The sequence below is a fragment of the Stegastes partitus genome, unplaced genomic scaffold (assembly GCF_000690725.1).
Source record: "Stegastes partitus isolate 25-593 unplaced genomic scaffold, Stegastes_partitus-1.0.2 Scaffold24, whole genome shotgun sequence".
Classification (NCBI taxonomy): Eukaryota; Metazoa; Chordata; class Actinopteri; family Pomacentridae; genus Stegastes; species Stegastes partitus.
The window spans coordinates 833,267-847,635 of NW_007577755.1; the positions used below are offsets into that span (position 1 = coordinate 833,267).

A 14,369-nucleotide genomic window follows, 5' to 3' on the forward strand; every position below is an offset into this window, starting at 1 on the left:
GAGAGAACCCACGCTGCACGGGGAGAACATGCAAACTCCACGCAGAAAGATTCCGGTGCCCCCACCGGGATGCGAACCGGCAACTGTCTTGCTGCGAGGCAACAGTGCTACCAACTGCACCACCTTGCAGCCCTTTTATGAACGTCTTTTTTTAAATTTATTTATTTTTTTATATGAATGTACATAAATAGGATCCACAAAACTTCTGGCTTTAATCATAAAGACTGATAAAGAGTTTCTGTTTTTGAATCCCTGCTAGCTTCTGCTTCAGCATTCACTCGTCATCCAGGAGTCCCAAAATGTCTCAGTTCGTTTTGAAAAACAGCGGTAACTGAACTGTTCTGCAGAAACAGAGCGATGCTACACCAGCACAAGAAAGTCTTGTCGTGTGTCATCGAACAGTTGGCTTGAATTTTTTTGGTTGTAAAAATGGTCTGAGAAAGTTCTACAAAGTTCTACTAATGTTTTCAGTGGAACATTTCATTTTAGTTCCAAGAATGTTCTTAAAGCATTTTCCCAATGCTGCATTGAGAACATCCTCCTTTTGTCATCAGGTAACATTGTGGGAAGAACTTTCTCAACAACAGCATCCTCAGAATATTACAGGCAAAATGTTCCGCCTCTGTCGATATTGTCACATTACAAGAACGTTTTATGAAAAATGTCATCTGAGGCCTGGAAAACTTGAAAATGTGTTTTTAATGTTGGTCCTTCTTTTGCTGCCATGGAACCTAATCTGACAACATCCTGAAAACATCCTCTGAATGTTACAACGTTCTGTTTTAGTTCATGTTTAACCTCAAAGGAACATTATTTGAAATTATAAATATCTCTTTGAACGGTAGATTAAAATGTTTTCTTTAAAACATTATTAGAACTTGTAGGTAATATTAGCCAACGTTGTGGAAACGTTCCCTGTTTGCTGCAAAGACCCTGTTGCTCTTGACGCCGCAGCTGTTTGTGTGTGTGAATGACAAACACACTATAAAAGCACTTTGTGGAGCTTCGCTGAGGTTAAAAGCTGCTATATATGCGCCGACCATATATATCGATCACTGAATTCCTTAATGAACGTGTGAGTTCATTTCTGCATCCATGCCGTCCTTCATGTTTAAAAAGCAGGGGTGCTTCGGGTGCAGGGCCATTCATTAACACGATGAGTCTGAGGTAATGTTGCGTTAAATCTTCTACATGTAGGGGATTTACTTCAATGTATCATTCTCAAATTAATTTTGACAGCTCGGTCTAATGGCAGCCACGGCATCAGTGTTGGTTTATGTTCCGCTCTCTGCTTCCAGAGACAATTTGGCACAAAAACCAGTGAGACAGACAAAAGACAGAACCTCAATCAAAAACAGAAGCAGAGGGCGAGATAGCTTTGACTTCACGGTACACGGAGAGGCAGATGGGAATACAAAACACTGACCCCGTAATTGTCATATTTTTGATAGCAATCTTCCTTACAACTCTTATCTCTGTGTTTTTCTGTGGGACTATTTTTAATACATAGTAACTTCCACTATTGAGAGCACTTCTTGAAGAAAGCATCGGGGAGACAACGACAACAGAAGGCTGCAGCTAGTCTTTCAAGATGATGTAAAGGACCTCAAGAGGGAAAAAACACAGGTGCAGGAGAGATTTTCATTCAGAAAGCTTGTCTTTTTTTTTCTTCTTCTTTTTTTTAAACTGCCACGTTATTTTAAAAACAACAGTCTTTGTCATCAGCGTCTCTCTCAGGTAAAGACAGAATAACAGAGTTTTAATATCTAAAAATGCATGTAACAGAAAAACGAAGTGGCACTCTGCAGAACGCTCCACTCCCCTCACTGGGTAGCATTAATTAATGGGCTAATCTGTCTGGTTTCTGTATGAAACAGAAGATTACCACTTTTCATTGAACATGACAGATAAAAAGTTGTTTCAAGCTTTACAGTGATAGCTGCATTAACAGTTCAGTTATAATCTGATTTTGGAGAGCTGAATTTAACTAATAAAGATTATCCCACAACACAGTTCCTTTGACTGAGGCAGCATTTATGTTTAATAATAATCACAATTAGAGCACAATCCAATTCATGTTAAATGAGGATGAAGCTTTTTGGGGGATTTTTAAACAATGAAACTTCATTCATTCATTCATTCATTCATTCATTCATTCATTCATTCATTCATTGAGTAGCACAAACCTACACTGTTTGGGTCTTTCTCAACTTTCAAGACATGATGTTTGCTACTGAAAAAAAAAAGCTCACAACTCCTGTTCAATAACACCAGCAGGAGTGTGTTCTAATAAAACCTCAGAGGAAAGCCACTAAAGGAAACCAAAAAGAGTTTTACCCCTTGAAATGTCCAGTTTGAATGGAAACGTTTTCTTTTGTTCAAATAATGGATTTGGAATTCTTTTTTCAGACATCAGCCTGAAATTTAGGCAACATATTTGATCAGGACGTCTTTGATCAACAAGTTAGCGGTGATGTCTTTCTCCCTGCATTTGGGATTATTTTACCATCTGAGGAAACAATTCTCTATTATATTCACTTTGTGATATTTCTTTAGCTTCCAAAGAGTTTATCCTTTCAAAGAAGTGATTTGAGACCTGAAAACTAAATGGCAGACATTACAACATTAACATCAAATGTAAGATAAGAAACAATTGTACAGACTTTTACTATTCAACTGAATTTCTAATATGATACGTATTTGTGAAGGTTGTGTGTTATTTCTCACTTATGACTTTCCTTTCTCCCAAATGTCATGCACAAATGTCCTAGTGTCAGCAAATACTTTCATATTTAGGTTACTGCAAACAGGAATAATTGTTCATCTGTGCTTTTGTGGATATGAAATGAAGTTGCACCAACATAGAAACAAGTAAACAGAAAACATCCGATATCTGTAAGAGAATGCAGCACAGAGCATTTTTGTCTCATGTGTTACTATTTGTAACCTTATTGTTTCCCCTCTTCCTCTATTTCTCTGCAGCGTCTCAAGGACAAACTGGATCAGAGGCGAACAAGTAGAAAAGGTAAGGATGAAAACACTGTTATTTTGTGTGCGCTGTACATTTGGGTGCAGTGTGTGTGTGTGTGTGTGTGTGTGTGTGTGTGTGTGTGTGTGTGTCCATTTGTGTGAGCTGGAGAGAGACCAACAGGACAGATCTGGGACACTCAGCAGCAGAAACCTAAAACCAGGGCAGCTAGTGATCCACTGAGAAACATTTCCATATGTGACAGGTTGTCCGCCCTTAATTAAGCTCTCAGATCTTCTCCATATTTTATCATAATAATTCGTATTCATCCCCCACTGTGGCGATGGACATGATCGTCTCCTCTGGGGGAGAAAACGTGGATGGGTGCTTCTACTGCGATGGGCAGCGAGGAGACGGGAAACAGGATGACTCAGGGGAGCTGAAGTAATGCATTTAAAGCTACTGCATTAAACCTCGCAGCAGTGATTTTCTACCTTATTTCCATGTATTAGTCACAGCCATGACACGTCTACAATCCCCACAACACTCTGTACATTCTGCTGTAAAATCGACTGGTATTCTAATACTAAATTTATGCGCAGTAGAAAGAGTTCAGGCTATTCACCAGTCAGTAGTACCAGTATCTATGGCGGTGAGCACTCGTAGCCGGGACATAAAATATGTGGCAATGACTTTTTAACTCGACTGTTTTTCTTGAATCCTACTGCAGACGGCGGCGCAGATGAATCACTCGCAAGAGCTTGAAATCTCTTTAAAGTACTAACAGGGACCAGAGGACTGGTGGCCTCCATCGTTTATGCTAACATACGATGTGTGTTCACGTCATATAGGATGGAAGGGAAAGACTTCTTTGTTAAACAACTGTTTATGTATTGACAGTATGAAACCACATCCATTCACCCTCTGAACCCAAAGCAGTTTGTGGACAATTGGAACTCCTGTCACATTTTTATTTACTGTCAGCTCACATTTAATTCCAAACATAACGTCCTGCACCTCAAAAGAAACAGCACAACCCTGGCAAGATGTAGAGGGAACTCAAAAATATCTTCTGTGTACTATAATACAGTTATAATGCCATACAGCAGAAAAAAAAAAGTTGAATCTTTCACTACTTATTTTACAAAAATTACAACATTTTTCCAAGTGCCTACAGGTGTTACCAATACAACAACAACAAAAAAACCTGGTGGGTACTACACATATTTTACTACTTACAGTTGGAATTTGTTTCTAAACTTGTCTCCTAAATGCTCTGTGTAAACACAGCCTGCAGTTCAGCCGAAAAGTCCTTAAATTTTATCATGTGACTGTTGTTTGCAGCTGAGCCACTAAAGTCTTCACATTAACCCTATTCAGGACTTTGGGGGTCTTTAGGACCCCAGGAAATTTGGTTTAGGTGACAGGTATTGTTTTTTATTTTTGAAGATTTTTTTATATAGATATAAAAAGAGGGACATTTGTCATGCATTTGGAACCAAACATACGTCAACTCATCAGAAAATGTATTTAACATAGAATAAAAGTCTATAATGAATACCAACAAATATTTTGCTCGTATTCTTTCTTGGGGTCCAATGGACCCTGAAAGACCTTCTACGTACGGCAACATGAAAGTCCTGAATAGAGTTAATGCTGGAAAGCGCAGAATTTTTTAGCTTTTCACAGTTCAATAGGTTCTGTCAGATTTTTAGATGAAATGTGTAGAATAATGTAATTTTGATGAAGTGTCACAGTGAATTTTTTTCTGTAGAACTTCCCATCACAGATGAGTAGTTCAAGGACCATCGGAAAGTTTGTTTTTACTGTTTCTGGCTCTGATAAATAGTGTAATTTTGTTGATTTTTTTTTAAAAGCTGGCACATCTTTCAAACCCACTGGTGGGTTTTGGGTTTCACTGGGTTAAATATGGCTTTGATCACATTTAATATTAGTCACTGGCTGCCTGTTCAGTTACTGCACTGAGCGTTCATTGGAGTTTTCCAGCCTATGTTATGGCTTGTATGTTGACATAGACACTATTTACAGCTCAGACTTTGGTCATGATAATTTAATGTAGCATGAACATAGAGATTCACCTTGTAGCACCTTAAATGTGGTGCATACTACATAGATTCCATTTGATATATTCTTAGTCTCTGTTCATTTGAATAATGCAAAAGTTTGTTGTTTAAACAGACAGAACAGAGTGTAGTTTAATGTTTCTTTGACTGTAAGCCTGAGGTTATAAAGGGAGGGGCTGTTCTCTAATTTAACTGTCATGCTGTTTCGGTTGTTAAATTTTTAGACCAACTTTTTTATTAGCTTTTCACATCACTCACAGAATATCCCAGCTGGGTGTTTACACAGCTGACATATGAATGCTAAATAAGATCAACGTTATGAAAGATCCCCCTCACACATCTGTCAGGACTCTGCTTAGGACAATAATTTGTGTCTGATATGTTTTTTTCCCCCATAAAAGTTCAAGATAAAATGTAAAATTACATTCACTCCTTCCCCTTCTCAAATTATGAATATGCTAGTTGTTTCCTACTTCATTGTATATTGTGTACCTGTGTTACTGAAAGTGAGAAAATGTAAAAACTTTCAGGTGTCACATTCATCATTCTGCACAATGAAACCCAAACATCCAAGTGAATTAGGAAGCAGCACAAATGGAAGGGCACTTTATGAAATCTAATTATGTATTGTTAGACTTTCTGTGTCATTGAGGAGCCTGACACCAAAGCAGTAAAAACAGCATTCATGCATAGACAATAAAAATGTAACTGGCAGGCAAACACTGGACTCACCCTCCTTTGATATAATCCAGGAAGGTGTGCTCTTGCTCCACAATGAATGATAACAAGGACACCTGCAGGGGAAAAAAATAAAAAAGAGGTCCCGACTGATTAACTCATGCTTGGTAATTAGGGAAAATAAAATATACCAATCTATGCATTAACACTGACCTCTGCGCCAACCGCCCACAAAATGACTTATCCGCGCAGAGCCGTTCTGACGCCTGAGCAGCTTATTAGTATTACAATCACCGAACATGAGTGCGACTGCTGATCAGCATGATGGATAACTAGTCACAGGCTTTAATTACAGCGTCGCAGCATACAGCAGGAGCAGGAGCAAAGCAGTGGCTCATTTCTAAACATCCATCGCTCCCCCTTTTCACTTAAAAGACACCGAAATGAGCCCCTTTGTGCGTTTCATTGGATGTTCACCCCATCTGAGGTCATGAGAATGTTTTTCCATCAACTAAAGTTCACTGTCTGGATCACAGGCTCTGAGACTGCGGATTGGAACAAAAACATTGAACAGAGCTGAACTGCCTCGTGCAATCCACTTAGTGGAAAGTTTCTGATGAACGGAAAAGCAGTGTGAGTGCAGCAGGAGATTTGCTCTTATCTCAGATCTCAGACTCACCGTCCCAGAGTTGATGTATCTCTTTTTCTTTATTTTCTTCTTGGCATTCACCACCTGGTATGAAGGCAGAATGGAAAACGAAGGATAATGATAATGTAAACTTGTAGCACAATTCTCTTTATCCACCCCTGGGCAAGTAATAAAAACATCTTTGTCCTCCTACTCCATGTCTGTAAGGGTAATGGAGCACAGGGAGGGAATCCAATAACTGCAGTAGGTGAGAATGAGATACCATTGATCATGCCTTGCAGCAAGGCTCAGATTATTCAGAGTGATTTTTAGTAAACACCTGCACTGTACTGTGCATTTTACATTAGCAGCCTTGGGGACAGTTCAACACATGTCCCATATCTCACCCCAGTAACAAACACAATAAAAAACACATACAGACTGAATTACATTGTGTGCAAATTCACAGGTGTACGAGAAAGTGCAGCGTTGGCAGGCACACGCAACAAAAATACACAATACAAGGGTGATAAGCATGGCAAGCTAAGTGATTACAGCATTCCCTGCTCTAAATGAAAGCTAAGTAACGCTTGTAGCCAAAAACATGTTTGCAACCATGAGCGAGGTCAGATGTGTCTACTGCTCATTCTACAGGTCTGCACACAAACAAAGCACAAGCCTGGAGGAAGCTGAGCAGCGTAAGAAAAAAGTAACCCACTCTCCTCCTTTCTTCTCTCTCCTCTGATCTGAGGCTGGTTTCTAAAGCTTCTCCTCAACTTGTCCAACAAAAATGATGCCTCATAGCAGTGTGACCATCACTCATTCACTGCTGAATTCCTATTATGTCACAAAGACATCGCATTCAATAACACCAACCTCCGTTTGCACCGGGCCTGCTGTCATCTCAGCTCATGGAGCTAATGTTCCTAAGCTGTGTGTGTGTGTGTGTGTCACGTTGAGTATGCAGAAATTTATGACCTATTCAAATTCTTATGGTTAAAAGGTAGCTTCTTCTTTTCCTAAAAGCCATCTGAGGTCACTGACCTTGCAGACCAGTGCACGAAGAAAACTGCTGTATTTCATTTTCTAATTAAAATGCAGAAGGGTTTGGTGAAGGGTAATGGATGCACTTCCTTCTGTGGTGTCAGCAGTGTGAAAGGGCAGCTCTGCACGCCACTCACTCCGTCTGTCTTCGTCTCCTCCAACCTATCTCATCATCCTCCGCTACTCGCCCTCTTTATCGGCCCTGTTCTTTCCTCAGAACACCTCCATGACTGATTCAGAGCCTAATGCAATATGGCAAGTGTTTTAATGAGCAGGGACCAATAGGAGTGTCCCAGCGCTGGGCAGTAATCTGGCAAGCACTATCCAAAATAAATAAATAAATAAATAAATCACTAATCAGTTCTGTTGCATTTCCATTGGTATTCTCACCACAGAAGCATTATTGCTCAACTGGTCTGCAGCACCACTTAACCTCCCAGACGCTTAACGCCGTGTAGGGCCAGTGCAGACAGAGGGGACCAGCACTTAATCTCAAATAGCCACAAGTCAGCTCGAACCAGCAAGAGTTTCCTGTCATTAAACGAGACCTTGCTGAACCAAAGGGCGCACCGGTTGACTTTTAAATTGAAGTAGGTTTCTCACACTGACACCCAGGAATGGAGCTTACAGTAGGTTTGTGAATAATTTCATGGCAAAGGTGCACATAGTCTTGTCCAGTCACAGTTCTGTTTGTTGTGCTTCACATGACTTGAGCGTGGATGCACACATATCTTATGCTGAACAGACAGATGCAGCACTCCTTCAGAACTGGATATAAATAGGTCAGTTTTGCGTTGTGACCTGAATTCTACCTCAGAACAACCACTATACAGCAAACAGAATGTGAGGTGCATCAGCATCCACTGTTTTGCATAAAGGTCTTGTGCTCTGAGGGAAAACAAAGAGGCCGATAACAGCACTGACTGCCTTTATCTCACCTCATACACGTTTAACTGACTCTGGCCCCGACACAGCTCTTTGTAGCTTGTGGTGAATTCGCCGATGAAATCGTGGCTGGTAGAAAGAGACAAAAACACTGCATTAACTCTGCAGAATTAATTCAGATACAGTAGGTACATATTGAAGATAAATGTAACTGGAGGAGTTACACCAGAATCACCAATGGCAAAGGTATTACAACAATAAATGTAGCCAATAAAAACAAGTTATATTTAGTAGCAACTAAGTCAAAAGAACTGTTAATGTGTTGGTAGGGTTTTCTACTGAGCGTAAAGATTTTCTACACAAATGCAAAGTGGGATTTGCATTCAATTTGAAGAAAAAACTTAGAAGGCAAGACATGACAAAGGTTTCATAAATTAAATTTTTTTTCAGCTTATGATCATGAATGCACTTTCTGTGTGTGTGTGTGTGTGTGTGTGTGTGTGTGCGCGTCCATTACCTCCCGTCTCTGTCCCAGTCGTACACTTCCACCTTGATCGTCCTGCAAAACACGTCAAAAGAGAGGCAAAAGCATTTGTTTCAGTGAGCACATTTATGCAATGCATGAGCGACAATCGTAATGTCCTTGGGGGGAAATTTCACAAAAAAAGCATTTCAGAAATGACGCAGCACCAAACAAGCTATTAAAGCTCATTAATTGTTCGCGAAGGCTGAATTAAATCAATCAAAGGGAGCCTGCTCTGTGCTTTGCATGCAAAATATGCAAACATCTCTCTGAAGATCTAATAAAGGTGACAAAATTTTGTTCCTTCCTTGCAGCTAGAAAGTGCTGCACACCAGGACTGGTCTGGTTTTAAAATGCATTAGCTAATAACAAATCAATGTCAGTCTCGGTAAAAGCAAACATTTAACCAAGACAAATTCATGGAGCTTATTCCGTTTCTGTCTGTTTCTGTCGTGCATCAAAAATCAAACAAAGAAAAACTAAAAGTTTTTAGAGCAGCTTGATAAACTGGCATCAAGCATTTTAATGAATTGTTTATTATAGAGTTTGTGTATCTCACAGCGAGGTTGATAGCATTGCCAGAGTTTGAGTAAAGCATTTTCTCAGCACATGCCAAAGACAGAAGACTAACCTCTGGGGAAACAGTGTGTTTTGTAGGTTCCCAAAATAAGATGGAAGGTGAAAAACCAAACACGTAAGCCTGAGAGAGTTCTTCGCGAATGAGAAAAGTGCTTCCTCTTTTCTTCTCGATCTGATGGAAATCCTGGTGGCTTTGTCACCCCCCATTCTCCCATCAGCTGCTGTCAATCATGTGTCAGTGGGGCCAAGAGGAAGCAGGTTGATGGAGGGCGTCTCTGTTATCCTGCCCTGAACTCATTCTAGCTGCTCTTAGCGTTATTTTCACACCAAACATGTGCATTTTGTGTCGTGTAGAAAGAGATAAGGAAAGAATGCTGCCATGAATCTGTTCTAAAACAAGCTGTCGTCTCAATCTTAATACTAAAACAGTGACATAGCACAGACAGATGTTCAGAGTCAGGGTGAGAAAACGATCAAATCTTCCTTGTAGTTTTGACTGACAGAAACATTTTTTAAAAACGAGTGTGTTTTGACACTCATGGCCGCTCGCAGCAGGTGATTCCCCAGGGAGGAATTAAAAATCAAAATAAAGCATCAGGGGCAGCACTGCGATGCATCCTTAGTCCTCAGATCGATTTCATTTCAGTTCCTACACCCAGATCATGTCTGAGTGAAGATGGGAGAGATTTTACTTTCTGATCACATTTTAAGCCAGATGATTACAGGAGATTTATTAGATTCACATAAGGCTCGAATACGTGACTACAGAGAGCCAGTGGACACATCATCAATGTTTCTGGCCAAAGACTTGCACAAGAAACGAGGCCAGGGAGGAAATATAAAGTCCAAAACACGAGCCTTTTCTGTGCATTTAAAAGATATCCCTAAATCACTGCACAGATCACGAGTCAAAGCCAGGCTACATGTAATGATCACAGAGCACTTATGTATGAAACAGAATTTAAACTTTGATTCGTAGTAAAGCATCGGATCAAAACAAATGAAAATTGCCGTGGTGCCGCTGTATAGATGTTGGACAAAGAGCGCGTCAGAAAACATCGCAGCACGGCAAGCTGCAGATATTTTACAAGAAAGGTCAGGGGACCTTAAATTGCTTTAGATTTCTGTTGCCATCAAAATCCTCAAAGGGAATCAGGCGTCTTTCATGCTTCTGCTTCATCTGTCTGACCCAATTAGCTTCTCTGGGCAGGTGAGCAGAGACGGGATCGAAGCAGAGAACCTTTGTTGACACCCAGCGTGGTGAGGAGGGCAGTGTTTGACGGCTTCTTTGACAACTTCTGCACACTCACTCGGCTGCCTGCGTCTACACACTTTCATGCTTATGCTCACACACACACACACACGCACACACACACAGAGGCTTCACTGTTGTTCCAGCCACCCGTCAGCATCTACAGAACGACATGTACAGCCACTCTCCCTCCCAGACTCTCTTTCTTTTTCTCTCTTTTTTTGTATTTTCCTGCCGAAACTCTTCTCGCTCCTCAGGTATCCTACAATCAATTGTGTCTAAATTTAATGCATCGATCTATTTTGAAATGAGCACACCAGATATTGAAGCCCTGCGTGGCTTTGATTTCCTCCTGGAAAAATCCAAGTGTGTGTGTGACTTAACCGTGCATCGTCATTTAGCCTACCTCTCATAGTCTCCATTGCAGAGCGCTCTGACGGGGATGGAGAAGGACTGCCACACTGGGTTTAGTGTGCTCTTCACCACCTCAGTCTTGTGACAGATGGTGTACCTGGAGATGCAGGTTAGCAGGGATTTAAAATCCTTGAGTACACACCTGAACGATAAAATCTTCTCGCAGGAGTACACTTTGCTTTGGGACCACGTTTGCTCGAATACATCAGTATGCAGCTGAGTTCAAGAGGTCTCAGTGCATTTCACTCGACCTTGCTTCCCTTCCTCCCACCTCGCTTTGAAAAGCCCAAAACCAGAAGCGAGAGACAAACTCACGTGCCATCCTCATTACTTCTGTAGAAAACCATGAAGGGGTCCGACTTTCCGAAGAAGTCCTTCTTATCCAGTTTGTTGGCACAGAATTGCATGGTGGCATAATCCTACGGACAGAGGAAGAAAACGGGCAGAGAGATGGAAAGACAAAAAAAAAAGAAGTGAAGGACACTGTAGATCCATGCTCCTTCCTCTGTTTGCCTCCTGTTTGTTTATACATGCTGTGTGCCAAGATATAAAAGCACTGAAGCACCAAATAAAAGCAAAGTGCTGACTGAATCCTAATGAGAGGAGAGCGAAACCAACCAGTGGGCTCTAGTTTCCCAAACCTGCAAATGCATTCATTACCATTTTTTTTTTTTTTTGATAGTGGAACTCCTGCATAACAATGCGGATGGGATAGGGGGATATGAAATTGAAAATACCTTGTTGTGCTGAATATAATAATAGTAACAGTATGAGGCAGCATGCATAGACTCAGAAATGGATTCTACAGCCCTGCACATTGGAAAGGAGGGGGAGGGGCTGTGTACAAAAAGGATATTGAGGGTGTGAGTGCAACTAATGATACATTAGAAAGGCTGGTATTATCATAATTATACTCATTTAGGCAGCATTTCAATGTGCACTGCCACATCAAGGACAATGAACATGCCCGATAATGCTCTTTTTTTTTTTTCCCAGATAGTCTCCCTGTGGTCAAGGCATTAGTCTGCACTGTATAATGATGAGCCTGTACAGTGAGCACACTGGACAGGTAAATGTCCACTCTGCAAAATGATCTCCACCAGCAGCAACCTTCATCTCAATGCTGTATGAACGTTTTCATTTTTAGCCCTGAAATACATCACATATGCAATCATCACATAATAAATGTGAAATACCAGAAGATACCCAGAGCCCCCAACCAGCAAAAAGAGGAGCTGTTTTTACCCAGCTGGTGTCCTTGGCTTTTAGGTTTTGAAGCACCGCTATGAGATCTGAATCAGCATGGTGCTGGGCAGGGCCTCTATCGATTGCTTTGACCCACATCAGGGTGGCGCGCCCTGCCTCCACTGACCCGCCTCTCACTAACCTCCCATCACATCGCTTTATGCCTCGGACGCCGACACAGACCCGCCAATATTTTCGAGGCAACTGCTGCTAGAGTGACAGATGCCACTGCACCGACAGCTGCGAGCTCATTTGTTCATTCGTTTAAATCGTACTCTGATTCACGTCAATGTAGTGAAAATGTTCAAACAGAGGAAAAGAGCAAAGCTGATTAAAACAGTCAGTGGTGGCGGCTAATTGGGCCGCTGTGTATCTAGTTTAATTTCTAACTGTCATTTTCAGTTATTATTTGTGTTTGTACCCGCCATGCAATTATATGTAGAGATCATGCTCATACAAAATTGTCTTTTTCTAATTTGAATATTTGGATAAGCCGAGTTATAGAGCAATCAACTGTATATTTTGTGCCTGAAGCGTGCGTGAAGATCTCCCTCGGTGACTTTTCACGCGAGCATCTAATTTTTCGAGGTCCCATTTGGTGGATTAAAAAAACAACAAAAACGACACATCACGTTAGAAGAGTTTGCTTGGTCAGTTTTTCAAGCCCTGAAAAACAGAACTATCCTATAAGTGTCCTGCTTAGGCCTGACACAGTCTCTACAATTACACTATCATGGCAGCACGGTGCCTTAAGCCTTCATTAGGCCCAGATAACACATACCCACTCTGGTGCTGAGCAGTGTTCTCTCATTAAGTGGGGGAAAAAGCAGAACATTCATTTCAGCCACTGCGGTTTAGGAGCAGCAGGGGAATACTGAGTGCAGTCTGCATCCTTCCTCCTATTTCTCTGCTCTATCAAGATATCGCCTCATGGGGTAAGTGGCAGAGCGCTGCACGCTGTCACTTTCAGAGAGAGTGGGACTGGTCTTTCAAAAGGAATACAAAGCAATGCTGACAATACTTGAATTCCCGTTACATAAGCTTACAACATCCTCAGGATCTCAGACTGAATGTCGTGAATCACCAAATGAATCACGAGCCGTGAGAGGATTATATGAACCAGAAATTAACACAACTCCTGTGAATGCTTCGTGCGTCGCTCCATTCATTCTGGCGTTTTTTCGTCCGATTACTACTGGTAGCCTCAGGTTTTTGTCAATGTGAGGATCTGTTTTATGTACGCACAAAACATAAAGAAAATAGAAATTAAAAGGGTTAGGGAAAAAAGCTGAATTCCATCTTGTGGCTGCACTGATCAACTGCAGAGTACTTGCTTGAGGAAAATACATTAAACAATCCAGAATGTCAATAGTAATTAGGGCTTAGTGTGAGTGAATAGTACGGTAGCAAGGCCATGTTGTGCAGACATACATTAGGTTCTGTTTTCAGAGGGTTGCGGGGTAGAGCGTGTGCTGTGCAGATAAACGTAACTGCTTTGATTTGACTTGATCATGTACAGGTCATATAAACTAACTGAACTTGCTCTTAGTAATCCACGAACAGGCAGCGGAGTGTTGTGGGGTTTACTTAGATTTCAATCAGGCAGAGCTGCAGCTGGACCATGAGGAAAATCTGAAATTGAGCCAGTCAGTGCTCAGCAGTCACATGTGCCAGAGATAACGACAGCCAAGAGGAAGCCTTTGATCCATGCAGAGGCTGTTGCTCTGTCTAATGATACCTGGCAAATCCAGCACCAAGGTGAGCGCCAACCCACCTCTCCGTTAACGCTCCCTGCAGAACTTCCCCAGCGGATTCCCACTCTGTTGGTTTCAGTTTCCCCAAACGGGAGTTGTTTATCTCAGCTGCCTCCATTTATTAGTCACAGGTGGACTATAGAATAAACACAGTCCAGATGGATGCAACCAGATTCCATCCTGCTGTAATTCACGGATGCGGGACTCAGCGTCATCCTCTGTAATCTGTCTTTGCTTTCATTTTCTTGTTCTTTACTCAGACCTGAGTTGTTCCCATTCAGGGTTAAATTCTGTATAAACAGGGCAGGTCTGGAG

At 41.4% G+C, this 14,369-nt stretch overlaps 1 protein-coding gene across 1 annotated transcript in view; it reads right to left on the reverse strand.

Annotated features, from left to right (window-relative positions):
* Window positions 1–14,369, reverse strand: part of cpne5a (copine Va) — a 78,298-nt gene that overhangs the window by 23,843 nt on the left and 40,086 nt on the right. The window contains exons 8-13 of the mRNA XM_008296415.1: window positions 11,371–11,474; window positions 11,048–11,152; window positions 8,805–8,846; window positions 8,341–8,416; window positions 6,410–6,463; window positions 5,785–5,846 (exon numbers count right to left, since the gene is read on the reverse strand). Of these exons, the coding sequence (XP_008294637.1) occupies window positions 5,785–5,846; window positions 6,410–6,463; window positions 8,341–8,416; window positions 8,805–8,846; window positions 11,048–11,152; window positions 11,371–11,474 (443 nt within the window). The remainder of the gene's footprint in view (window positions 1–5,784; window positions 5,847–6,409; window positions 6,464–8,340; window positions 8,417–8,804; window positions 8,847–11,047; window positions 11,153–11,370; window positions 11,475–14,369) is intronic.